The 24,008-nt window shown below is 38.4% G+C and overlaps 1 protein-coding gene across 1 annotated transcript in view; it reads left to right on the top strand.

Annotated features, from left to right (window-relative positions):
* cacna1bb (calcium channel, voltage-dependent, N type, alpha 1B subunit, b) overlaps positions 1 to 24,008 on the top strand; it is a 179,632-nt gene that overhangs the window by 131,315 nt on the left and 24,309 nt on the right. Inside the window, exons 22-32 of the mRNA XM_077232765.1 lie at positions 1,173 to 1,823; positions 3,139 to 3,308; positions 3,877 to 4,003; positions 4,170 to 4,299; positions 7,014 to 7,073; positions 7,686 to 7,792; positions 17,485 to 17,581; positions 18,888 to 19,048; positions 20,068 to 20,208; positions 21,042 to 21,243; positions 22,762 to 22,926. Of these exons, the coding sequence (XP_077088880.1) occupies positions 1,173 to 1,823; positions 3,139 to 3,308; positions 3,877 to 4,003; positions 4,170 to 4,299; positions 7,014 to 7,073; positions 7,686 to 7,792; positions 17,485 to 17,581; positions 18,888 to 19,048; positions 20,068 to 20,208; positions 21,042 to 21,243; positions 22,762 to 22,926 (2,011 nt within the window). The remainder of the gene's footprint in view (positions 1 to 1,172; positions 1,824 to 3,138; positions 3,309 to 3,876; positions 4,004 to 4,169; positions 4,300 to 7,013; positions 7,074 to 7,685; positions 7,793 to 17,484; positions 17,582 to 18,887; positions 19,049 to 20,067; positions 20,209 to 21,041; positions 21,244 to 22,761; positions 22,927 to 24,008) is intronic.

Raw genomic sequence — 24,008 nt, 5'->3', positions numbered from 1 at the left:
TTTTGTCAATAAAATGCAATTATTAACTTTTTCATATAAAAGAATGGCATTTTTTAATAATTAAAAATAAATTATTTTTGAGTTTGACAATGAACACACCACAAAACAGATATACAGCATAGTTAAAAACATAATAATAATTAATAATTTCTGAACATCGACTGGATCGTGGATCTTTTTTTTTCACCTTTTTCTCATGGTTTCTCAATAGAATTCATAAAAGTATAGAATAGAATAGCATAGTTCTAATAGGGGCACATTGTAACGCAGTGTCACAACATGCCCCACTTGTGCAACCAGGATTTAAACCTGGCTAGGATCTTCTGCTATTTCGATCAGCATTAAAGAACTAGCTCAATTGCCAAAAAAATTACTTATGTAAGAAATTTACTTTTGCTATGGTTAAATAAATGTTCAGTGATATCTTCCAAATATTTTTTTTATTTTTTTTATTTGGCAACTAGTAAATACATTAAGTTTCGTCATGCTGGCATGTGTGGAAAGTTTTAAACCATGTGTGTTACAACTAGCCCTGCGTTAGGTTGTGCCCCGCTCACCCCTACCTTTAAGAATGAATGAACTGTATGCAAATGACCTCTGTTTTGATAAATACTTTTATTGTATTTGTTAATATTTTAAGTTCACTTTTATTTTTTTGTACTTTATTTAGTTAGTAAAGTAAAGTTACCTATTTTAGGTTTCAGTAATTTTGTTGTACATTTGTTGTACATTACATTTGTTGTACATTTCATTTTTTTTGTTTATACATGTATATTTTCTATATAACTGTATTTTTATTTCACTTTTAGTTTTAATTTTAATACTTTACTTACTTTTTTTAAGAGCTTCCTGTACCTTCAAGATTTTAAATTAGGCCTACCTCTGTTTTGATTGGCTAATTTCTTTGCAGAATTATATACTCTTGTTTAGTCTTAAAAAACAAAACAAAGAATTCAAAACAAAGAAAGACATTCATGCTGTATTGTTTGCAAACAACATTACTGTTGATCATGTCATCTTATGTCAAACTCATGCCATATGATATCATGAAAACTTACTGTGATTGTGGTGATTTTGAGTGGTCGACAGTGGTAGGCTCATGGATGTGGGTGTTATCGGAGTAGGTACATATTGATGTGTGTAATTCAGGCGAATGTTCTCCCGTCCCTCAGTAAAGAGCAGCAGAGGTCACTGCAGAAGATGTCCATATGGGAGCAGCGCACCAACCAGCTGCGCAGACACAATCTGCGCAACAGCAGCGAGGCCCTTTTCAACGAACTAGAGCCCGAAGAGCGTCTGCACATGTCTTCTGCGCTGCATCTGCGGCCCGACATGAAGACCCACCACGATCGGCCTCTGGTGGTGGAACATCGAGATGGCACTGTGGACAATTCCAGGACTGATGGAGATGGGGACAGTCGAGAGAGTCAACCGACAAAGAAGCCCCATCGATTTCGAGGAGAGAATGGAGATGCCGGAGAAGGGCGGCAGCATAGACACCACAGCCGAAACAGAGAGCACCAGGGTGGCCTGGAGCGCAGCAGCAGTCAGGATGGGGGACACATGAACCACATGGCTGGCTCTCCTGAGGAGGGCATAGGGATGGAGGAGAGAGAACACAGACACCATCATTCTCGCCGTTCAAGAGAGCTCAACGGGAACGGAAACGGCCCGATCGGTAATGGAGGCAGGGGTGAGAGTAGGGTTCGAGGTCAAAAAGAGGGCGAAGGAGGGAATGGAGAGAGGAGGAGACACCGGCCCCGTGTTAAAGCCCAGTCCACACTGGATGGAGAAGAATGCAGGGAGAATGGTGGAAAACGCAGGTAAGTTCTCAGACTGTATGTCGACTGTATGTTCTTCTGAAGAGCACAGACACAAAAAAAATATTTTGAATATTGCTGGTAACCAATTATTTTCAGTTCCCCTTGACTTCCATTGTATTTTTTTTGTCCGTATAATGAAAGTCAATGGGAACCAAAACTGTTTTGTTATCAACATTCTTCAAAATATCTTCTTTAATGTTCCAAAGAACAAAGAAACCAGTGCCCTAATGAATAAGGCATCAGCCTTCGGAGCTAAGTGTTGTGGGTTCGAGTCCCATCTTTTTCGTCTGAGACGGCACAGAAAACCAGTGCCCATTGTAAAATCTTTCACTTTCTTTGGGGGGAAAAAAAAAGTTGTGGCCTAATGGTTAGAGAGTCGGACTTGTAACCCGAAGGTCGCAGGTTTGAGTCTCAGTACCGGCAGGAAATGTAGGTGGGGGGAGTGAATGAACAGCGCTCTCTTCCACTCTCATTACCCACAACTGAGGTGCTCTTGAGCAAGCAAATATTGCTGCCCACTGCTCCTGGTGTGTGTTCACGGAGTGTGTGCGTTCAATACTCACTGCTGTGTGTGTGCACTTGGATGGGTGAAATGCAGAGCTCAAATTCCGAATATGGGACACCATACTTGAAAACACACATCACATCACTTTCTTTTCTTTCTTAGAAAGTCATACAGGTTTGGAATGACACAAGGGTGAGTAAATGATGACAGAATTTCCATTTTTGGGTGAACTATCCCTTTAAGCCATACATTTAAAAAAAACATTACATTTAGATAACAAAATACTAAAAGTGGAAGTTGCAGAGTAAAAACTACTAGAGCTTTTCTCAAAACTAGACATTGGTGCGCAATTTTTACAATATCTTTTGACCAGCTTGTTTCAAGGTGATTTTTAGTGCACATATGGAGTCAGTTCTCATCAGATTCACACAGGTGTAGCAGAGCAGCCAACATTTTAGTTTACATGAATTTTGAATTTGTTCCACTAATGATAACCACAAAGAGTCCAATTAATTTTTTCTTTCAAAAGTTTTTCTTGAGAAGTATGCAGGTTTTTTTTATAAATGAAATTACTTTGATATTTTGTTATACAACACAGTGTCATTCATCATTTTATGTGAGGCATTTTGAAGCCGTGTATATTCTGAATAGACTGACATTGAGTATATGATCAGACATGGCATTTGTTGCTACAATTTTATTGTTGCTTTGATGTGCACATATTTTGCAAAGCATTAGGGAGCACTTTGAGTTATATTGTGTATTTTGTATATTATTTTGTTCAGATGTATAGCTTTCCAACTATTACAGGGGCAGACCGACAGAAACAGGCAGCCTAGCCACCAGCCCTCTCCAGTCTCCTACTGATGAGAAGCCAGAAGTCACAGATAATCTAAAAAACAGCACCAGAGCAGGCCCAACCGGAATCAACATCCCCGTCACCATAACTGCCCCGCCAGGAGAGACCATAATCATCCCCAGTACGTATTATTTTACATTTATCTTTGGATTTAAATAAGCACATGCTTAAGTCTATGATTGGATTATTACTGCGGTAATTATTATGTTTCTAGCATATGTTTGGCAACTGTTCTTCTGACCCTAATTGATGGAGTGTGTAGCTTTTCATTTAGGAAAAAAAATCATGGCCATATTCCAGGATGACAATGTCAAGATTCATCAGGCTCAAATTGTGAAAGAATGGTTGGGAGGGAGCATGAAGAATAATTTTCACACATGAATTGGCACCTCTGAGGCCAGACCTTAAATTCATTGAAAGGCTTTGAGATGTGCTGGAGGAGACTTTACAGAGTGCTTGACTCTTGCATAGTCAATACAAGATCTTGACCAAAAATGTAGCTAAAAGCTAATATTATGATGTTATTTCCATCAAGAGGTGAATCAGTTTTTGGTCAAGATCTTGTATAACAGCAGCTTAGACATTATGCTAAATTACTACTTTGCTAAAAAGAAGGCAGGTTTGAATGTTTATTTGCCACTTGTGACGTTCCCTCCTCATCTTTGCTCTAATAATTATCTGTTTGACAGTGAACAACATTGATGGTGACAGTCTACTGCTGAACGAGGAAAAGAAGGATCTTGATGAGCTAAATCAGAATGCGCCCAAACACATTCTGCCATACAGCTCAATGTTTGTGTTTGGTCCAACTAACCCGTGAGTTAAATCCCAAACACTATATGTTCTAGCACAGTCTTCAGGAGAGACATGAAATGTGTATCACATATATTACCTGCATAGAGCTGCTGTGAATAAACATTTAGATTCAATGTACCTACTGAATAGTGTAAATAAGTGTTGTGTTTTCATGTTGCCTCTGTAGAGTGAGACGGCTGTGTCATTATGTGGTGAACCTGAGGTATTTTGAGATGTGTATCCTCACAGTCATCACCATGAGCAGCATCGCTCTCGCTGCTGAAGACCCTGTGCAGGCCAATGCCCCCCGCAATGATGTAAGACACACAGACCCACCCACTTGCAAATGTCAAGAAATGTAACTTTTCTTTATTTCCAGACCTGAAAAAGTCTATGGGCCCTATTTTAACGATCTGAAACGCAAGTGTCAAAGCGCAAGTAACTTTGCAGGCGGATCCCGGCGCTGTTGCTATTTTCCCGGCGGGATAAATGCCTCTTGCGCCTGGCGCAAATCTAAAAGGGGTTGGTCTGAAGTAGCTTCATTATTCATAGGTGTGGTTTGGGCGTAACGGGAAACAAACCAATAAGAGCTTTATATCACATTCCCTTTAAGAGCATGATGAACGAGGTGCGCTTGTTCCATGGCGCAATACTATTATAATGGCGCATTTACCAGGCGCGCTTCAGAATCGGTTCTCAGCCGAGGAGATCGATGTTCTCGCCAGGGCCGTAAAAGAAAGAGAAGTGACATTGGGGTTGGGACAAACCCACCCAAATTAGGTGGGTCACCAATTAGCTTCGGTTAGACATGCATATAATAATTTGGGTAAATGTGTAAGCTTTATGCCTATTTTCCCCATCGTCATGGACACAACAATGATTTCCCTCGTGTTTTAATATTTTTCCTTATAATAATGTATCATTTGAAAAAAGTTAAATGCATATGTGTAGATGAGAGAATCATCTACAGTGTTTGCGCGTTGTTCACACTCTGTATTATGGCCAAGCATGCGCGCTTAAAGCAGCAGTAGGGAGTTTTGAGAAAATGTTGACTTAGCCTGAAAATTTCAACAAGCACAAATTACAGGTCCAACCCCCTTTCTCTCTGCTGCGCTACAGCCCTCCCTCCACAGCTCCTCCCCCACAGCGGAGCCTGCCGTGAACGCACAGGCTAGTAAGCAGGACCACCGATGAGGGCGGATTATAAACAGTTATGGAAAATTCACTAATAGGGACGAAACATCAACAATATGCTTTACATTGACTATGGCCTGCCCATACTTTGACTACAAACTTGGTCCTCAAATCATTATGTATTTTGCAATACATTTAACTTTATAAGGTTGCACTCTTTCTATAAGTTATAGCTACTAAGATAATGTTAAAGGATTAGTTCACTTTAAAAAAAAAGTTTATTTTGCTGATAATTTACTCACCCCCATGTCATCCAAGACGTCCATGTCTTTCTTTCTTCTGTCGAAAAGAAATTAAGTTTTTTGATGAAAACATTCCACGCTTTTTCTCCATATAATGGACTTCAATAGGACACAAACGTTTCGAGGACCAAATGACAGTTTAAGCGCAGCTTCAAAGGGTTTTAAACGATACCAGACGATGAATAAGGGTCTTATCTAGTGAAACGATCGGTCATTTCAAAAATAAATAAAAAACTTGTTCAAAAAAGATTTGTTCATTTGGATGAACGAGTTTGAACAGAAGAGTCACGAACGACGGTACGCGCTCGCGCTGTGCAAGAGAGGGGTGATCAGCGCGTACACGAGTGTGATTGACACTGCTAAGACATTCCTCCTGGCTCTGATTGGTTGTTTCTGACCGGGAGCAGTGTAATTATGCAAATGGCAGTAGGACCACAGGGAGGAGCCAGAGGAGCTTGATTTTTTTCACAGATTATCTGTCTCATATTCTACTTTCAGGACATAATGACAGTTTTAACAAATATTTGTTTACAAAAGCTACCTACTGGAGCTTTAAAATAGCATCTGAATGTACGCACAACGCGCCATTGACTTTAGACTAGTTTTTTTCTGGTCAGTGGCGCAATTGTTTTATAGAACAGCAAAATAGCATGAGGGAAAGTTTGCGCCGGAAAACGCCTCCTCTTTGCGCTGAACCGCCCCAGGGAGCGCAAGTGTATTTCTTAGTTAACCGACGTGTGTCTGTGGAGGGAAAAGTCCGCTTTGCGCAGGTGCAAAATAGGAATGATACATGCGTCAGTGTACAAAGTCATTTGCGCCGGGTGCAAGATAGGGCCCTATATAGTGAATTGTCTTGCCATATCTGTTTTTAAATATATATATATATATTTTTTTTTAAAGTGTTATCTTATAAATCTATAAAATGCAACACACATTGATCTCATTGTCACCGTCTTCGTCGTGGCTGGAGTTATGATATCAGTGGTGTTTACATAACTCAAGACTAGTCCTGTAGGACAGTATGGCAGCCCTTGTCTGAAATGTCATGCTGAGCATTGTCACTAGCCCATCTGACTGGCTTTTGCTGAATTTTTTCCCCCCGGGAAAGCCTGTGAGAAGACTTAAGCGCCCAGTGTGTCTGCATTAGCCCATAAATGTACAGTAGCACTGCACTCTCAATAACAGAGAATTACATGTATACACGTCTTCAAGAATCCCAGTGTCCACTGTTTTCTTTCTAATTGATTCATCGAGCATGATCGGCTTGTCTGATGAATCTCTGCTTTCACACAATATTCCCCAACTGCTTATGTGGGAAGAATGAAAGGCTGGAAAAACTTGTGTTCATTCTAAACATCTATTTTTGTCTCTCAGAAAAATACATTGTACATCATGTCTGTTCTGTTTTGAAGATTATTGAATTACTCGCTGAATCATAGCTGCAGTGGGGCCGAACACTATGGTTTACACAGATTTTCTTTCAGTTTTTATGGCATCATATGCTTTCCATTGCTCAAACGGTCTGTGGGACTGCAGAAATAGGAAGAAAATTACTTTTTATATCTAGCACTCACACTGTTTTGTGGTTCCCTCAGGTGCTGAAATATCTAGATTACGTCTTCACTGGTGTGTTCACATTTGAGATGGTTATAAAGGTAAATAAAACCTCCTTGTCACTGTGTCATTGACGCAAAATTGTATTTTTATTTTTCGCTGTGTTAAATTATATATATATTATTTTAAATCATTTATATTTGATTTACACTACCCTACCCTGTTAGGGATTGGCACGATTTATTCCTGTTTATTTTTTTAAAGAAGCCTCTTAGGCTCAAAAAAGCTGCATTTAATTGATCAAAAAACTGTAAAAACAGAAATATTGTTAAAATTTGAAAGAACAGATTTCTATTTTAACATATTTTAAAATGTAATTTATTCATGTGATGGCAAAGCTGAATTTTCAGCATTATTACTCCAGTCTTCAGTGTCACATGATCCTTCAGAAATAATTCTAATATGCTGATTTGCTGCTCAAGAAACATTTCTTATTATTATCAATTTAGAAAACCGTTGTACTGCTTAATATTTTTGTTGAAACCCTGATACTTTTTCTTCAGGATTCTTTGATGAATAGAAAGTTCAAAAGAACAGCATTTATTTGGTAACATTATACGTAAATGTCTTTACTGTCACTTCTGATCAATTTAAATGCATCTTTGCTTGAATATAAGTATTCATTTCTTTTTTGTTCACCTCCTTCCTTCTAGATGATTGATCTTGGGCTGCTGTTGCATCCTGGGTCTTACTTCAGGGACCTGTGGAACATACTGGACTTCATCGTAGTCAGCGGCGCTCTGGTGGCCTTCGCCTGCTCGTGAGTTGCTTTTTTTGTAATTCTGTCAGAGCGGAGCAGAGGCGAGGAGACTGTCAGTTCAAATCCAGCAAGAGAGCATTCAGTCGAAAATGACAGAAACAGGATGTGACTGCTCGCTGTTTAGTTTCTGGTGTGAGATGAAGCTTTGTGATGAGGGGAAGTGTGGCATCTGTGTGCAGTTTGGTCTTAAGAACTGATCGGTTTAACGTGCATCTGTTTTTTTTAGCTCATAATGGGATCGTGTGCAGCGCGCACACCTGTGCTAATGGTTCAGATTTAGCATTTCCCACAGGATCTGAGCCAGACAGTTGCAGAGAGGACACATTTCCCACCGGTTTTCCTTTAAGGCTACATTCAACCGGATACATTTGAAAAACGTTTTCGTTTCAAAACACTTCGTCCACACTTGCGTTTTCCAAAAGTTTTTCATCTACACTGAAACCACGTCGGAAAAGGCTAAATTCACTTTACTACACATGCGTAAACCCTCAGAAAAGCTCACTGAGATGACACAGACAGAACATATCTCAGTATTTACTGATGCGTTCAGGTCGCTCTCAATCACCATTATATGTTTGGTCTAAAACGCAACTGTTATATGAAGAGTGTGCAAAGTAATATATCTTTAGCAACAGTGTGAAAGTGAATAGCACATAACAGGTGCTCAATGTGCATCACATGACAAAGCGTGTCATCCATTCTCACAGTCCACACTACATTGTGAAAACTTTATTTTCAAATTTATCCACTTGGGAAAGTTTTCAAACAGCTCAGTTTTTGCAGGACAAAATGCTGTCTCAGTGTGGACGGAAGGTCAAAACAGGGAGAGAAAGATGCGTTTTTAAACTAAAAAGTATTAGTGTGGACAAGGCCTTATTCTTATTTTTCCTGAGCCACCCATGATTATTAGTAATGATTTCCTTAGTGTGCTATTACTCTTCTAACTGATTGAATTTTAAATATTTATTTGATGGATGATAAAGCAGCAATAAAATCCCCTAGACTCACAATGATGTAGGTGCCTAGCAACCACCTAAGCCACAAGCTACCCTAGTAACCACATTGCAACACGCTAACAACCAGTCAGAAAATTTAGCAACCATATAGCCATGGCAACCACCGTGACATCACGACGGCATGAGTTTTTCATTGCCGAGAGCCAACATAATGTAGTTTATGAACCCAGTCGGGTACAGATTTCTCTGCAAGGCAAACATAAACGCACACACACACACATTTGGTTTGACAGCGCGTGTGTGATTTGTGTAATGAATCCAAGGTCTAGTGTGGCTGTATCTTCTTAGTCGTCATGTGCAGATGCTCAGCTGTCTCTCGATCTCCACCTCTGCATTTGACAGAGAGACCCTGGGGTGCTTAATAGCTGAAAAAGAGGTGAGAGAAAACTGCTCCGCTTTTGAGACCAGACATTTTGTGTGAGTTTGCAGTTGTATTATTTAGTAGTGCAGAAATTCTCCACCAGCTCCGACTGGCACCTGTGCTTCTGATGGTGGTACTACAGCATAATCACCGTGATTTTGCCAAGAAAGACATGTTCCTGGATCCTAAATATACTTATAACCATATCCCCACCCCTAAACCTAACCCTATCAATAACTTATCCCTAAAATCAGAGGAAATAATATGTGAATATCACTGATGTAAAAGCACTTTAACCTGGTTTCAAGCCTAAACCTGACATAAACTGTAAACTTGTCCCTCAAATCTAATTGGTTGATTGGAATGTTGTTCAATGATAAACAAAGATGTTGATCCAGGAACATGTTGTACTTGGATAAATCACGTTCACCAAGAGTTTATTTAGCTATGGAGACTTTTGCCCCTTTGGATTTACAAAACACACACTATTTTTTATTATTCTACTTTATTTACATTGTTAGTAAAAAATTAAAAAAAACTAATGTCCAGCAGTAGTTTCGCTTGCACCATAAAATAATGCTACTGTTTTTGTCATTTATTTCTGGAAATCATACGCATTTCTACAACAGTGTCATTTCCAACAAATCTAAAAATGTTTTAAATGTAATTTACACCATATAATGCTAATAAAACCAATACATGGTTTTATTAGCATTATATGGTGGAAATTACATTTAAAACATTTTTGCAATAAAATAACCGACTGCTTTGTCTTGCTAAAGCAAATTTATCTATTTTGATACACAAATGTAAATAATATTTGGTTACACTTTATTTTAAGGTGACATTACATTGTACTTACTCAAATAAGTACTGAGTAATATTAATTAACAACATGTACTTATTATAGAGTTACGGTTAGGGTTTGTTTTATGATTATTTACTTAGTAATTAGTAATTATGCTCAATTTACTGTTATAGTAAGAACATGTAGTAACGTGTAACTACATCACCTTAAAATAAAGTGTTACCTTGTATTTTCACATTTTCTGCATAATTTGACAAAATCCAATTAGATCAGAAAGGGCACATAATTAAAATAGTATAAACCCTAAAACTAAAAACATTATTAGGTTGGTCATGTGAAATGGCACCAGAACTGAGGGATGATTAGATTTCAATTAATAAAATATTTTCAAATATATAATTTTTACACAAATTATTATACAAAGGTGGTGGTCCCTCTTTTCAAGTAGAGGGACAGGAGGGTTAGTTCCAACTACAAAGGGAACACACTTCTCAGCCTCCCCGGGAAAAACTATGCCAGGGTACTGGAGAGGAGAATTCGGCCGATAGTAGAATCTCGGATTCAGGAGGAACAGTGTGGTTTTCGTCCCGGTCATGGAACACTGGACCGCCTCTATACCCTCTCCAGGGTGCTGGAGGGTTCATGGGATTTGCCCAACCAATCCACATGTGCTTGTGGATTTGGAGAAGACATTCGACTGTGTCCCTCGTGGCATCCTGTGGAGGGTGCTCTAGGAATATGGGGTCCGGGGCCCTTTGCTATATGCTGTCCGGTCCTTGTGCGACCGGAGCAGGAGCTTGGTTCGCATTGCCGGGCAGTAAGTCAGACTTGTTCCAAGTGCATGTTGGATTCCGGCAGGGCTGCTCTTTGTCTCCGGTTCTGTTCATAATTTTTATGGACTGACTTTCTAGACACAGCCAGGGGCCGGAGGGTTTCTGGTTTGGGGACCACACGATTCCGTCTCTGCTTTTTGTGGAAGATGTTATCGTGCTGGCCCCATCAGACCACAACCTTCAGCAGGCACTGGGACGGTTTGCAGCCGAGTGTGAAGCGGCTAGGATAAGAATCAGCACCTCCAAATCCGAGGCCTTGGTTTTCAGTCGGAAAAGGGTGGCTTGCCCACTTCAGGTTGGTGGAGAGTTCCTGCCTCAAGTGGAGGAGTTTAAGTGTCTTGTGGTCTTGTTTACGAGTGAGGGAAGGATGGAACGGGAGATTGACAGATGGATTGGTGCAGCTTCTGCAGTAATGCAGTCGATGTACCAGTCTGTCGTGATGAAGAAGGAGCTGAGCTGCAAGGCGAAGCTCTCGATTTACCGGTCAATCTACGTTCCTACTCTCACCTATGGTCATGAGCTGTGGGTCATGACCGAAAGGACAAGATCCCAGATACAGGCGGCCGAAATGAGCTTTCTCCGCAGGGTGGCTGGGCAATCCCTTAGAGATAGAGTGAGGAGCTCAGTCACTCGGGAGGAGCTCAGAGCCGCTGCTCCTCCACATCGAGAAGAGCCAGCTGAGGTGGCTCGGGCATCTGTTCCGGATGCCTCCTGGATGCCTTCCCGGGAAGGTGTTCCAGGCGCATTCCACCGGGAGGAGACCCCGGGGAAGACCTAGGACACGCTGGAGAGATTATGTCTCCCGGCTGGCCTGGGAGGGCCTCGGTGTCCCCCCATAAGAGCTGGCGGAAGTGTCTGGGGAGAGGGAAGTCTGGGCATCTCTGCTTAGACTGCTGCCCCCGCGACCCGGATAAGTGGAAGAAGATAATGATGATGATGATGATGATGATGATGAATATATAATTCATTTGATGATGGATTTTTATATTTTAATCATTTTAATCATATTTTATATTTTTATCAGTGATTGTGGGTGACGTCACTTCTGTTTTTGTTTGAAGCGAGATCCCACACAATCCAAGTTAGACAGAGACACGTTTTTTTGACAGCCTGCTTATGGGGCGGGCAGCTAGCGGATCGTTAGGAAAGATTAGATGAATGTGATCATTTTTGTTTGGGCCTTTTTTGGGCCTGAAATCGCTGATACAACCTTTAAGAGGGTAAAACAATAAATTCTGTACATAAAAGGTATTTGAAAGTGAGAAATGATGAAGGACTGATAAAACCATGTGGTTATAGTGTGACCCTCATTCATATTATATATATAAAAAAAAAATACTACTTGTTAGTTTTAATAAAAAAACAACTCCTAGGACATAAAAGTGCCTGTAGTTGAAGAAAGACTAATTTAGGTCAGTATTAGCTCTGGTTTCAGTGCACTGTTGTACAGTGAATATAAATGTATCTCATATACTGTGTTTTGATCTTTCTGATACTCCTGTGCTTGTTTCTCTTAAACTGTGCTGTAATCTTCTTTCCTCTCCTGTGCTGTTCTTCAGTGGTTTGTGTCCTGTGGGTTTTAATGTTTCTTATTCAGCTCCTTCTTTCTCCATCCATCTTTCTTTCTCTTTCTGTCTCTCTCTCTTTCTTGCTTTCTTTATCTGCCCTGTCTTTCCTTTTCGCTTGCGTTGCTTTCAGGAGCTTCATGGGGTACGCATTTGTTATTACCTGCTTCATGCTAATTTGCCTGAGTATTAGTGTGTTTGTGTGGATAAGGAATCGGTAGTCCAGTGCAAGACATTCACAATTGGACATAACTGGACAATTCTAAAATGAATTCTTAAACTCAAAAACTGAGTTACTCACAGTTTGGTAAATGTAAGGTAAGGAAGCCCAACATAATACATTTTTAAATAGAATTTTAAGAAAGACAGAATGATACTTGCTGCTATACAGTAAGTGATGTGAGAAAATCAGATTGAAGACATTACAACCATCTACTAAAGAAAACATCTGTTTATTTTTATTTTAAATTAAATGTTTATGCCATTTATTTATTTATCCCTTCCTTATTAAGCCACCATAAAGAAAATATAGAGAAATAAAAATTGTTTCTTTTTTTTATGAAAAGTACCTCATCTTATATTTGATACAATGCAAAGAAAAGAAAAAAAAGATAAATGATGATTCCCTGTTACTGGCAGCAGTCGGTGATGAGAACTAGGATTGGTTTTGAATTAATTAAAAAAGACTAAAAGTGTTTACACACAGTGCAGTAAAATGATCCATTTTGCTTTTACTTTCTGTACACAATCAACATCCATTACCAGGAGTTGCATGAACCTCTAGCTCATGCATGCATTTTCTTATAGTGTGTGTGGGTGTGTAATGTATATGATATATATGGAGGTCTGTGACCTTTTCACATTTGTGATTTTTTTCCATGTTTCGATGCCTCTATATTTACTGCTGAGTGTGATTTATCTTGCAGAGATGTTACAAACAAACAGTAACTAATAATCCCCCATTGCATCATGTCTTTGATTAATGTAATGTTTTATTGTGCACTAGAGTTGCTTCGATGCTTTTTTAAATCTTTCTTTGCTGTTCGTCCTTCCACAGTGTTTCCGTTCAGTGACAGCTCTCTTCCGTTCTGATCTCATTTAATCTCTTCATGCTGATCTGCATTTACTGCTTCTTCTGTGTCTGCGACGCGCCTTATTGTGTGTGTGTTTCTGTGTTTGTGCACATGTGCATGGTTTTTCATCGGTTTCCCTCGTCAGATCACAGCAAAGCGTGACCAGGTGGGGACAGTCTATATATCTATAAAAACATACCCTTTACCCCCCAACCTTCCCACGGACCACTCCAAACTCACCACCCTTCGACTCTTCCTCTCATTCAGCCTTTGTGGAAGGGGATGTAACAACTCTTTCCCAATTACATGACCTTCGACCTTTGCAAGGGCTTATAGAAACTACTACTCCTACTGTTTCCTGAGGACAGCTAACCCTCATGATAATGGTCAAACAGAAGCTGAATTAATTCTGATTATAAATTGTTAAATTATTGCATAAACTGAACATCTGCTACATACACATCAAAAGAAGTTCTATAACCAACTTGTTTTGAATATGGATAAGCAGTGAAAACAGCAGATGGATGTTTTTACTGTCTTTGTATTTTAGAAGCTAGTTGATGGCATATCGTTCTAAAATGAGCTTCATATTGCTCATATTCCTTCACTAAACATTTGTGGATAAAACTCACAAGCTGTCAATAAATATCTGGATAATATTTAACCCCCAAATCAAATGCAAAAATATATATGTTTGCATCTAATTTTATATAACACAAATATCAAAAATAATATGAAAAATATAACATTTTGCATACAAATTAAGCCCATTATTCAAGACACACACACTATATATATATATATATATATATATATATATATATACACTCACCTAAAGGATTATTAGGAACACCTGTTCAATTTCTCATTAATGCAATTATCTAATCAACCAATCACATGGCAGTTGCTTCAATGCATTTAGGGGTGTGGTCCTGGTCAAGACAATCTCCTGAACTCCAAACTAAATGTCAGAATGGGAAAGAAAGGTGATTTAAGCAATTTTGAGCGTGGCATGGTTGTTAGTGCCAGACGGGCCGGTCCGAGTATTTCACAATCTGCTCAGTTACTGGGATTTTCACGCACAACCATTTCTAGGGTTTACAAAGAATGGTGTGAAAAGGGAAAAACATCCAGTACGTGGCAGTCCTGTGGGCGAAAATGCCTTGTTGATGCTAGAGGTCAGAGGAGAATGGGCCAACTGATTCAAGCCGATAGAAGAGCAACTTTGACTGAAATAACCACTCGTTACAACTGAGGTATGCAGCAAAGCATTTGTGAAGCCACAACACGCACAACCTTGAGGCGGATGGGCTACAACAGCAGAGGACCCCACCGGGTACCACTCATCTCTACTACAAATAGGAAAAAGAGGCTACAATTTGCAAGAGCTCACCAAAATTGGACAGTTGAAGACTGGAAAAATGTTGCCTGGTCTGATGAGTCTCGATTTCTGTTGAGACATTCAGATGGTAGAGTCAGAATTTGGCGTAAACAGAATGAGAACATGGATCCATCATGCCTTGTTACCACTGTGCAGGCTGGTGGTGATGGTGTAATGGTGTGGGGGATGTTTTCTTGGTACACTTTAGGCCCCTTAGTGCCAATTGGGCATCGTTTAAATGCCACGGTCTACCTGAGCATTGTTTCTGACCATGTCCATCCCTTTATGGCCACCATGTACCCATCCTCTGATGGCTACTTCCAGCAGGATAATGCACCATGTCACAAAGCTCGAATCATTTCAAATTGGTTTCTTGAACATGACCATGAGTTCACTGTACTAAAATGGCCCCCACAGTCACCAGATCTCAACCCAACAGAGCATCTTTGGGATGCGGTGGAACGGGAGCTTCGTGCCCTGGATGTGCATCCCACAAATCTCCATCAACTGCAAGATGCTATCCTATCAATATGGGCCAACATTTCTAAAGAATGCTTTCAGCACCTTGTTGAATCAATGCCACGTAGAATTAAGGCAGTTCTGAAGGCGAAAGGGGGTCAAACCCAGTATTAGTATTGTGTTCCTAATAATCCTTTAGGTGAGTGTATATATGTATGTGTGTATATAATTGTAAAAATAAGCATTTGTTGTATTATAATTTTAATATTATAATTAACCCCCCAAACAATTACATGGTGAAATGGTGAAAATGTATGTTGTCACAAATTTTTTTATCTTACTTTCAATATAATTTCTTTATAATTTGTAACTTTATAACTTTCTTAAATATGACCCTGATTTGTGATTTACTCTTGTATCATGGTGCATCAGGTAGTTTTATCCGGTCACATACATTATGCAGAATCAGTTCAGCACTGGACCTCTTGTGTGATGGGTGGTTGGAGACAGATAGTCCTCTGAAATCTATGGGAGTATAGTTGACCGCAGAGATCCACATGCACCCATGGTGTGTGTGTGTGTGTGTGTGTGTGTGTGTGTGTGTGTGTGTGTGTGTGTGTGTGTGTGTGTGTGTGTGTGTGTGTGTGTGTGTGTGTGTGTGTGTGTGTGTGTGTGTGTGTGTGTGTGTGTGTGTGTGTGTGTGTGTGTGTGTGTGTGTGTGTGTGTGTGTGTGTGTGTGTGTGTGTGTGTGTGTGTGTGTCTGTGAGACATTGCATGGACATTGCATGCCAGTGTGATAGAGACCCAACTCCTCATGGGAGAGAAAAAGTAAGCTGAACAATCACAGAGCTAAGCTATGACTCCCTAAATCCACTCTTTTTAATATCAGGAAGCATAGGCTTATTTGCAATGCAGAGCATTTGAAGTTTTTATTTTTAATGATGTAAAGAAAATTATGAAAAGCTCATCTTAGTGAACTTTCAGCTGTCAAGGAAACATCTCACCGGTCAGAAAGGACTCAGCCTTTTTGTTTTAAACAAGATTCAAATTGAGGTCATTCTGCTGATGTTTAGAGTAAGAGAGTTTTTAAATAGCCTTTTCTTATCTTTTCAGGTGAGTTCCCTTCTGTTGAACTGTGTAATTTCACCTGTCATTCAATGTGAATCTACCAGCTGTAACATTCAGAGAATTAATTGTTCAGTGTGGAATTGATGTTGACAGTCTTCTGTGACTTCATTTAACTTCAAGTAAATCCTGAAAACAGTTAAACTGAATGGAACTCAAACATTAAAGCGACATTCATTATTAATACTTTAAAAGGGTTCATTTTCTGTTCGATACATTTCATTAGTGTTTGGTTCATCACTGTTATGATTTCTCAAATTTAAAAAAAAAAAAAAAAAAAAAAAGGTATTAAACTTCATTGTAGCTTTAGAATTCATGACTTTTGCCTGGTGGATTATAAAAAAATAATTTAAAAAACCCTTAAACTTTCCTTAAACTTGAGGTAAATAATGCACCTGAACCATATTTAGAGACCGCAGGGGCCATTTGCTAATAACACATCCACGATGGTAAAACTTTGTCTTAAGAATTAGTCTGTCTTATATTTCAGATTCGAATTAGGCCAGTCTTAAAGAAAAAAATTAGATGTCTTGTATGATGAATTCTGTGTATACTACTGGCCACAGAACATCATAGAAATTCGGGTGTCTTTTGGCCTAGGCCAGTAAATAACCACTAGCAATCTAATAGTAACTCCCACAACATCCTAGCAACATGGAGGCAACGTTAACTTTATTAGCTTTTTAGCATCAGAATATGACTTGGCCAACTGTGGTTTTTACAAAGAGACCATTCCTGCTGAATGGATTGTTTCTTTGTATCTTTTTCTGGTAAATGAGTGTTATTTTACAGAAATGTTAAATTATATTTATTGTCATGCTCAGAGGTAGGTTTGTTTCTGTAGAATAACCTCCCCTTAAAGGCATGCTTTCTACTAACCAAATGACCTCTAGCTAATGTAATTCTGAATTACATGATGGGCTGGAGGAAGTGATTAGCTCATGAAAATGTAATTGAATTAAGGCTTTGTGCATGTGCTGGCAGATGAACTCAAAATGCATCAAGTGTATGTTACAATGTGTGAATGCAAGCTTGTTCAAATGTCTCTAAGTCATTGCTTTTGCCTTACAGAGGAACTAAAGGCAAGGACATCAACACCATCAAGTCCCTAAGGGTCCTTCGAGTCCTGAGGCCCTTGAAGACCATCAAACGTTTGCCCAAACTCAAGGTAATGTCCCTGCTTGGCTCTTATCTTACCCCCCTGAGAGCATGCAAGTAAAATATTGGGGTTTTAGTTTTAAAATGACATGATCAGATCCACCAGTGAAAGATTATAATTTGTTAAAACTCATAGAGGGTCTATCAGTTGAGGTGTATACAGTCTTATTGAGAGGCATTGATAAAAAAGATCCTAACAATAGTGTTTTCCATGCTATTGTTGTTATTTTTCAGTAAAACTAAAATTATATTGGTATATTTTGGTATTTGAAATAAAGCTTAAATAATTAATTATTTAAAATAAAAAGTGAAAGCGAATTTGAAATATTTGTAATTAATATAACAGTATGTATAATAATACTAAAATAATGCTCGCAGAATAAACTGTTTTTCATTCAAAGAGTTGATAAGACATTAATAAAGATTTTCAGCGAAATTGATAACACGTGCTTAATAACTTTGCACACTTTATAATGTGACCTTGTAAATGTGTAGTTTTACTGTTAAATGGACAATTAAATAAAATGCAATAAAAACAGTTAATAATGCACTTAAAAAAAAATCTTAGCACCCCATCTGAACTGTTAGGCATGTAAAAAAAAATTCTGAACCTGCCACTGAGTGATATTGTGCTTCTTTGTGTGAATATTTTGCAGGCAGGGATGCCCCTTGTCTAGACCTCGACATTAACAGCATCTTTCTCTCTAATCAAATCACACACTTAGGCACACAAACAAATCGTTTCAGAGACACTTACTGTTATCTCATTACATGGCTAAATTATACATTTAAACTAACATTTCACACCATCATTTATTCATTTGGCTGAAGATTCATCACCGGTGGCATTAAAATAAATAATAGACTAACAAATAAAACTGCAGTTTAGGTTAGTTGCAATACTAATGCACAGATAAAGCCTCACAGGGCCACAGCTACATTTATCCTGCATACAGAGATCTTATTAGCATTAATGGTGAAAAATATATACTACTCAGTGCTAATAATGATACCCTGAGGAAATTAAACAAGCAGAAATGACAGAAAAATGAGTTGATTTACACATCCCCCCACTCTCATTTTATCCTCAGCCTTAGTGCAATCGTATGATTATCTAGAGCAAGAGGAGCAGTACTCAATTAAGTCACAGCCTACAGTTAGCAAAGTTGTGTGCTACTTGGCCTTGTGACTTTAACACACAACGACACATTCGACACAGATGGATTTAATGAAAGTGTGCATTATGGTCTGCATGTGGCAGTGAGGCTGTCCACTGTTTGCAGGAGATTTGATTTGTGCCGTTTGTGTGTCCCCAGGCCGTGTTTGACTGCGTAGTGAACTCTCTGAAGAATGTGCTCAACATCCTCATCGTTTACATCCTCTTCATGTTCATCTTCGCCGTCATTGCTGTGCAGCTTTTCAAGGGGAAGTTTTTTCACTGCACCGATGAGTCCAAAGCCCTGGAGAAGGACTGCAGGTACGGCTGTGCTCTGGCTGGACTGTCTGGATATATTCTACATGGATGGATAGATGGATGGAGGGAAGAGAAAGAGTGGATGGAGAGAGGAGGATGAAAGTGAAAGTAGATAAGATGGAAAAGATCAGGGAAGGAAGGTTGTCAGGCAGAAAGGAAAATCTAAAGGTAAAAAGAAAAGTAAGTGTGAAGTAGTGTTATTTTAGTATGTTTTATATACTAGTATAGTTATTTGAATTATATTATCATCTTTATTTAAATACAATTTTTAGTAATTGTGTTGAGAAGAGAAAGAGTGGACGAAGAGAGGAAGATGAAAGTGACGTAAAAAAGATGGAGAGGGAGGAAATGGAAGGAAGGTTGTCAGGCAGAAAGGAAAGTGTGAAGTAGTGTTATATACTAGTATAGTTATTTGAATTAATTTAAATCTTTTTAGTAATTGTGTTGATCTTAAATATTACTGTTTAAGTTTATTTTTTTTTATATTTCAGTTTTAGTTCAGTATTAGTTTGTATTTATTTTTAAGCTTGAAATTTTAGTGGTTCAACTCAAACTTATTTCAGTTTCTCGCCAATGACACATTTCAAAATATTCATCAAATATTTATATTAGATTTTTTTTTCAGCCTTATTTCAATGAACTAAAACGTTTTAATAGTTTTAGTTAACAAATAATAACCCTGGCACAAAGTAACTAGAGCGAACGAAAGAGGAAAAGGAAAGGGAAGGAAGAGCAAAGGAAGGAAGGAAAGACGAAGGGTAAAAAGGAAATGAAATGAAGAGCGATTAATAGGAAGGATAGGAAGGATGGAAGGACAAAAAGACAAAATGGATGAAATTGAGGGGGAAAAAAGGATATGGGACACAAGGTAGAAGTAAAGAAATTAGGAAGGAAGAATATAAAAAGAGGAAGAAGCAGAGGAAGTGGGAAAAATGAAAGGAAAGATTCAAAGCAGGAAGGAAAAGGAAGTAAATAAAGACAAAGGAAGAGTTTGTGGTGGATTGTGTTGTGTCTGCACTCAGGGGTCAGTTCCTGGAGTACGGCAGTGATGGAGTGGCCTTGACACAGCCGCGCGAGTGGAAGAAGTATGATTTCCATTACGACAACGTCCTGTGGGCCTTTCTGACCCTGTTCACTGTCTCTACAGGAGAGGGCTGGCCAACGTGAGTCCTCCTCATCACCCACTCACACAAACACATCATACTGAGACACTTAATGTTGCTTTTCTTACCCTAATCTCTTTCTCCTTTCATCTATTCTGATCAAGTGTCTCTTCTTGCTCAACTTTCTCTGGTGTAATCTGTGTTTTTACTTTTAATTCCATAGAAAAACACATACTTGGTTAAGAGAAAGAAACTTAAGTGCTGCATCAAGAAAATCCAGAAAGTTTTTTTTATAATAACTTAATTCCTTCTTTAACATTCAAGAGTTGCCTCTAGTACTTTGAGTTTTAATGGACATGGACATGTTATCTTAACCACTGTATGGGACTGTATTTAAACACTTTTTCCCTCTCTGCTGCTTTAAGCTGATATTTTCGGTCTGTTCTACTTTGTAAAAAGTTTTTAAATCAATACTTAAACGCTTTTAAATGTGTTCATGTGGTTTTTGTTTGACTGTTTGCCTTTTTATAGAGGGACAATCGGAAAAATCCGGTTCTGTAATAATCTTAACTATTTGATGCATGAATTATTACATATTTTAAGGAAAAAATCTTAAAAGTCATCGACAAATCTTATTTTTAATGGAATTTTGATGAGTAGACTTTTCCATGCACATCATTATAAAAAAAAAGATCTATTCGCCATCTATATCGCCACCCCGATATACGTCCCAATAGGGAAGAAAAGACGACCGCAATTCCCATTTTCTGCCGACTTTGTTTCTTTTACTTTAAAACAAATCGTTTCATTATTGTAATGTATATGTTCCCTCATTTTAACCTTTTGATGTTTTATGTGATCATCTTGCTGACATTCTCCCTGTGGTTCTGTAGAGTGCTGAAACATTCTGTAGATGCTACATATGAAGACCAAGGTCCCAGTCCGGGTTATCGCATGGAAACATCCATCTTCTACGTGGTCTACTTTATCGTCTTCCCCTTCTTCTTTGTCAACATCTTTGTGGCTTTGATCATAATCACGTTCCAGGAGCAGGGAGATAAAGCCATGTCAGAGTGCAGCTTGGAAAAGAACGAGGTAGGACGGGGCAGTTGGAAGCCTGCATAGTCAGTTACAATCAACTGTGAATGGATGAGTAGATTGGGGGGGGGGGGGTAAACTGTAGACACAAATCAGTGTTGCTTAAAATGGAGTTTCAGTGTATATGCAAATAAGGGCAAAGTCTTGTTTTATAAATGCACGGACAGTTTTGAGATGCCTGGAGGAGAAGCACTCTTAAGAGAATTCCTCTCACCTGTGTGAGGCCAGCGCACCTGTCCGTCTACATCTCTACTACCTTGAGTCGTAGCTCCTTTGACAAACACATGCTCACACACACAAAGCACAGAACTAAACCCCAGGAGGAACTACTCGACCAGTCAGGCAGAACTCTTTCAACGGAGTTGAAAACTCTGGCTCTGTTTTAAAACGTATTAAGCTGAATTGTTGGCTGCTGTCTACTAAGGCAGCATTCAAACAGTTATGAGTCCACCTAAATAACTGTTCTAAAGTACTCGATATAAGAATAGTTGCTACCTTGCTGTGGAAAAAAATACTCTGATCAGGCATTTAGCTGGGCATCCAGATATTCCCCTAGCCCGATTAGCTGAAAAGTGTCCAACACCTCTTAAAACCAGCCAACAGTCCAGTCTATTCAGCCTAGGAGACCAGCTAAGACCAGGCTGGTTTAACATGTTTTTTAGCAGTTGTAATTACTGTGTATATATATTTTAGCAGTTTGTGGAAAATATTAAAATTACAATTAGAAAATGTTAAGATAAATTGTAAAATAGTTTTATTTATCATGTTTAATATTGTGTTTTATTTTTGTAATGTGTTTTTGTAAAGTCCTAATTTTGTTATAATATAATACTGTTTTGATCTGTTTGCCATTTGGAGTGGTTACTAGTACTTACTTTTTTCATAGTGTGATTTTTAGTGAATTGTATTAAAAAATATATTAGGGTCAGATTGACCGGCAAACAGCATAATTATTAATTATAATAACAGTATATGAAACCCGCAACATTTAAAAAACATACTAAATATATTGTCCCAGTTTTTTAATTAATAGATAATTTTGACCACTGAAGTAGGAATTGACCCCTATTTCAGAAATCTGGTGAATTCAGAATTCAGAAATCAGAATTCTGTGAATGTGTCATTTGAATTTGAGCAAAAATCTTAAAAGGCATCATGACTATGCATCACTAGGTTTTGGAATGGAGCAATAATCTATTTCTTCTTTTTCTCTTTTTCTCTTTTTCTGGTTTCTTTATACAGTATTTGTCTCTGATCTGTATATGATGAATTATTAGCCTGTGTTTAAATATTCAACTGAGCACTGTTCAGATTTGTGAAGCTGGTTTGATGTTTGTCTACAAGTACTCATTAGTTCTTTCATTCGCTTGATTTAGAGAGCTCCGTGAATACCAATGCTGTTCTAATAATCAAACATGGAAAGATCAGCGTGATGAGTAGTTTTAAGCTTGTAGATATTCACATCAACATTTTGCTGAGGAACTCTTGATGAGATCAGTGCGCTTTCATCAACAGCGAGCTTGTATCGACTTTGCCATCAACGCCAAACCTCTGACCCGCTACATGCCGCAGGACAAGCAGTCTTACCAGTACAAGATGTGGAAGTTTGTGGTGTCCACTCCGTTTGAGTACTCCATCCTGACCATGATCGCCATCAACACAGTGGTCCTCATGATGAAGGTAAAACTGTTGTCATTTTCAGGCTATATTAGTTAGTCTCTCCCTAGTGTCCTACTTGGTGTACTTTTATTTATTATCCTTTTTTTCCCAAATAAATATTTAGTAATCATCATAAATTAGGTGTCATTCGAAAGCTTAAAAACTCAAAATCCATCCTGTGAAAACCGTTTTGAGATCAGACATTGAGATACCATGGAAATAGTACTTTAAATCCTTTTTAGCAGATTCCTCCCCCTATAGGCGGCGTTGTTTCACATTTTACAAAATGTTCTGCACTATTTTTTGATCAAATGTTTTTCTAATTTTAACAATACACATATCGTTGGAAAGGTCTGAACCTCAAGGTTTCACATTCGGCCACCGTTTTGTGATAGAGGTGATATTGTGACAGAAATGTATTAATTTATGTTAGTAGAGCACATCAAACAATTTCAGTGGACTGTTAGTTTCATCATGTTTTTGACAGAAATGTATTAATGTATGTCAGTAGAGCACATCAAACAATTTCAGTGGAGTGTTAGTTTCATCCTGTTTTTGGTATAGTGCCTAAACAAATTCTTATAGAGCCTACATTTTTGTGATATCAACTTCAAAATTGGAGCACAACTTGTTTAGACATATGGCCTAGGTTTGGTTTCTAGCAAGTCCAAATTATTTAGTAAAATATATATTTTGTTTAATATATAAAATGTTTAGTGAAGTATATTTACTTTACTGTAAACATAAACTTCCTCTTTGCCCTAGGGCTGTATTCCAAAGCATTCATGAATTACAACCATTTTCAGAATGCATTTTCACCTCTTTACTCAAAGAGTTAACAGGTTAAAGGGAAATTTACTATCTGGGTTTATCTAGGATGCTTTTTTTCTCCATAATAACTCCCTGTGGCCTGTAAGTCATACAGAAGACTTTCTAATTAAATTGAACAAAAAGAGGCTATTTAGATTAAATCAGTGCATCCAAACAACCAGGCATAATGTTTTTTTCCTTTAGTTCCCACTCAGTTCCCCGGTCTAGTTCCCACTCAGAGTTCATCAGTCAATTGTACGTCTGGAAAGCTGCCAACAGAAAGTGCCCTCTTG

Source organism: Siphateles boraxobius, unplaced genomic scaffold (assembly GCF_051911475.1).
Source record: "Siphateles boraxobius isolate OS27281-9 unplaced genomic scaffold, OSU_SipBor_1 18, whole genome shotgun sequence".
Classification (NCBI taxonomy): Eukaryota; Metazoa; Chordata; class Actinopteri; order Cypriniformes; family Leuciscidae; genus Siphateles; species Siphateles boraxobius.
The sequence above is the reverse complement of the archived record's forward strand: the minus strand, read 5'-3'. Positions and strand labels throughout refer to the sequence as shown.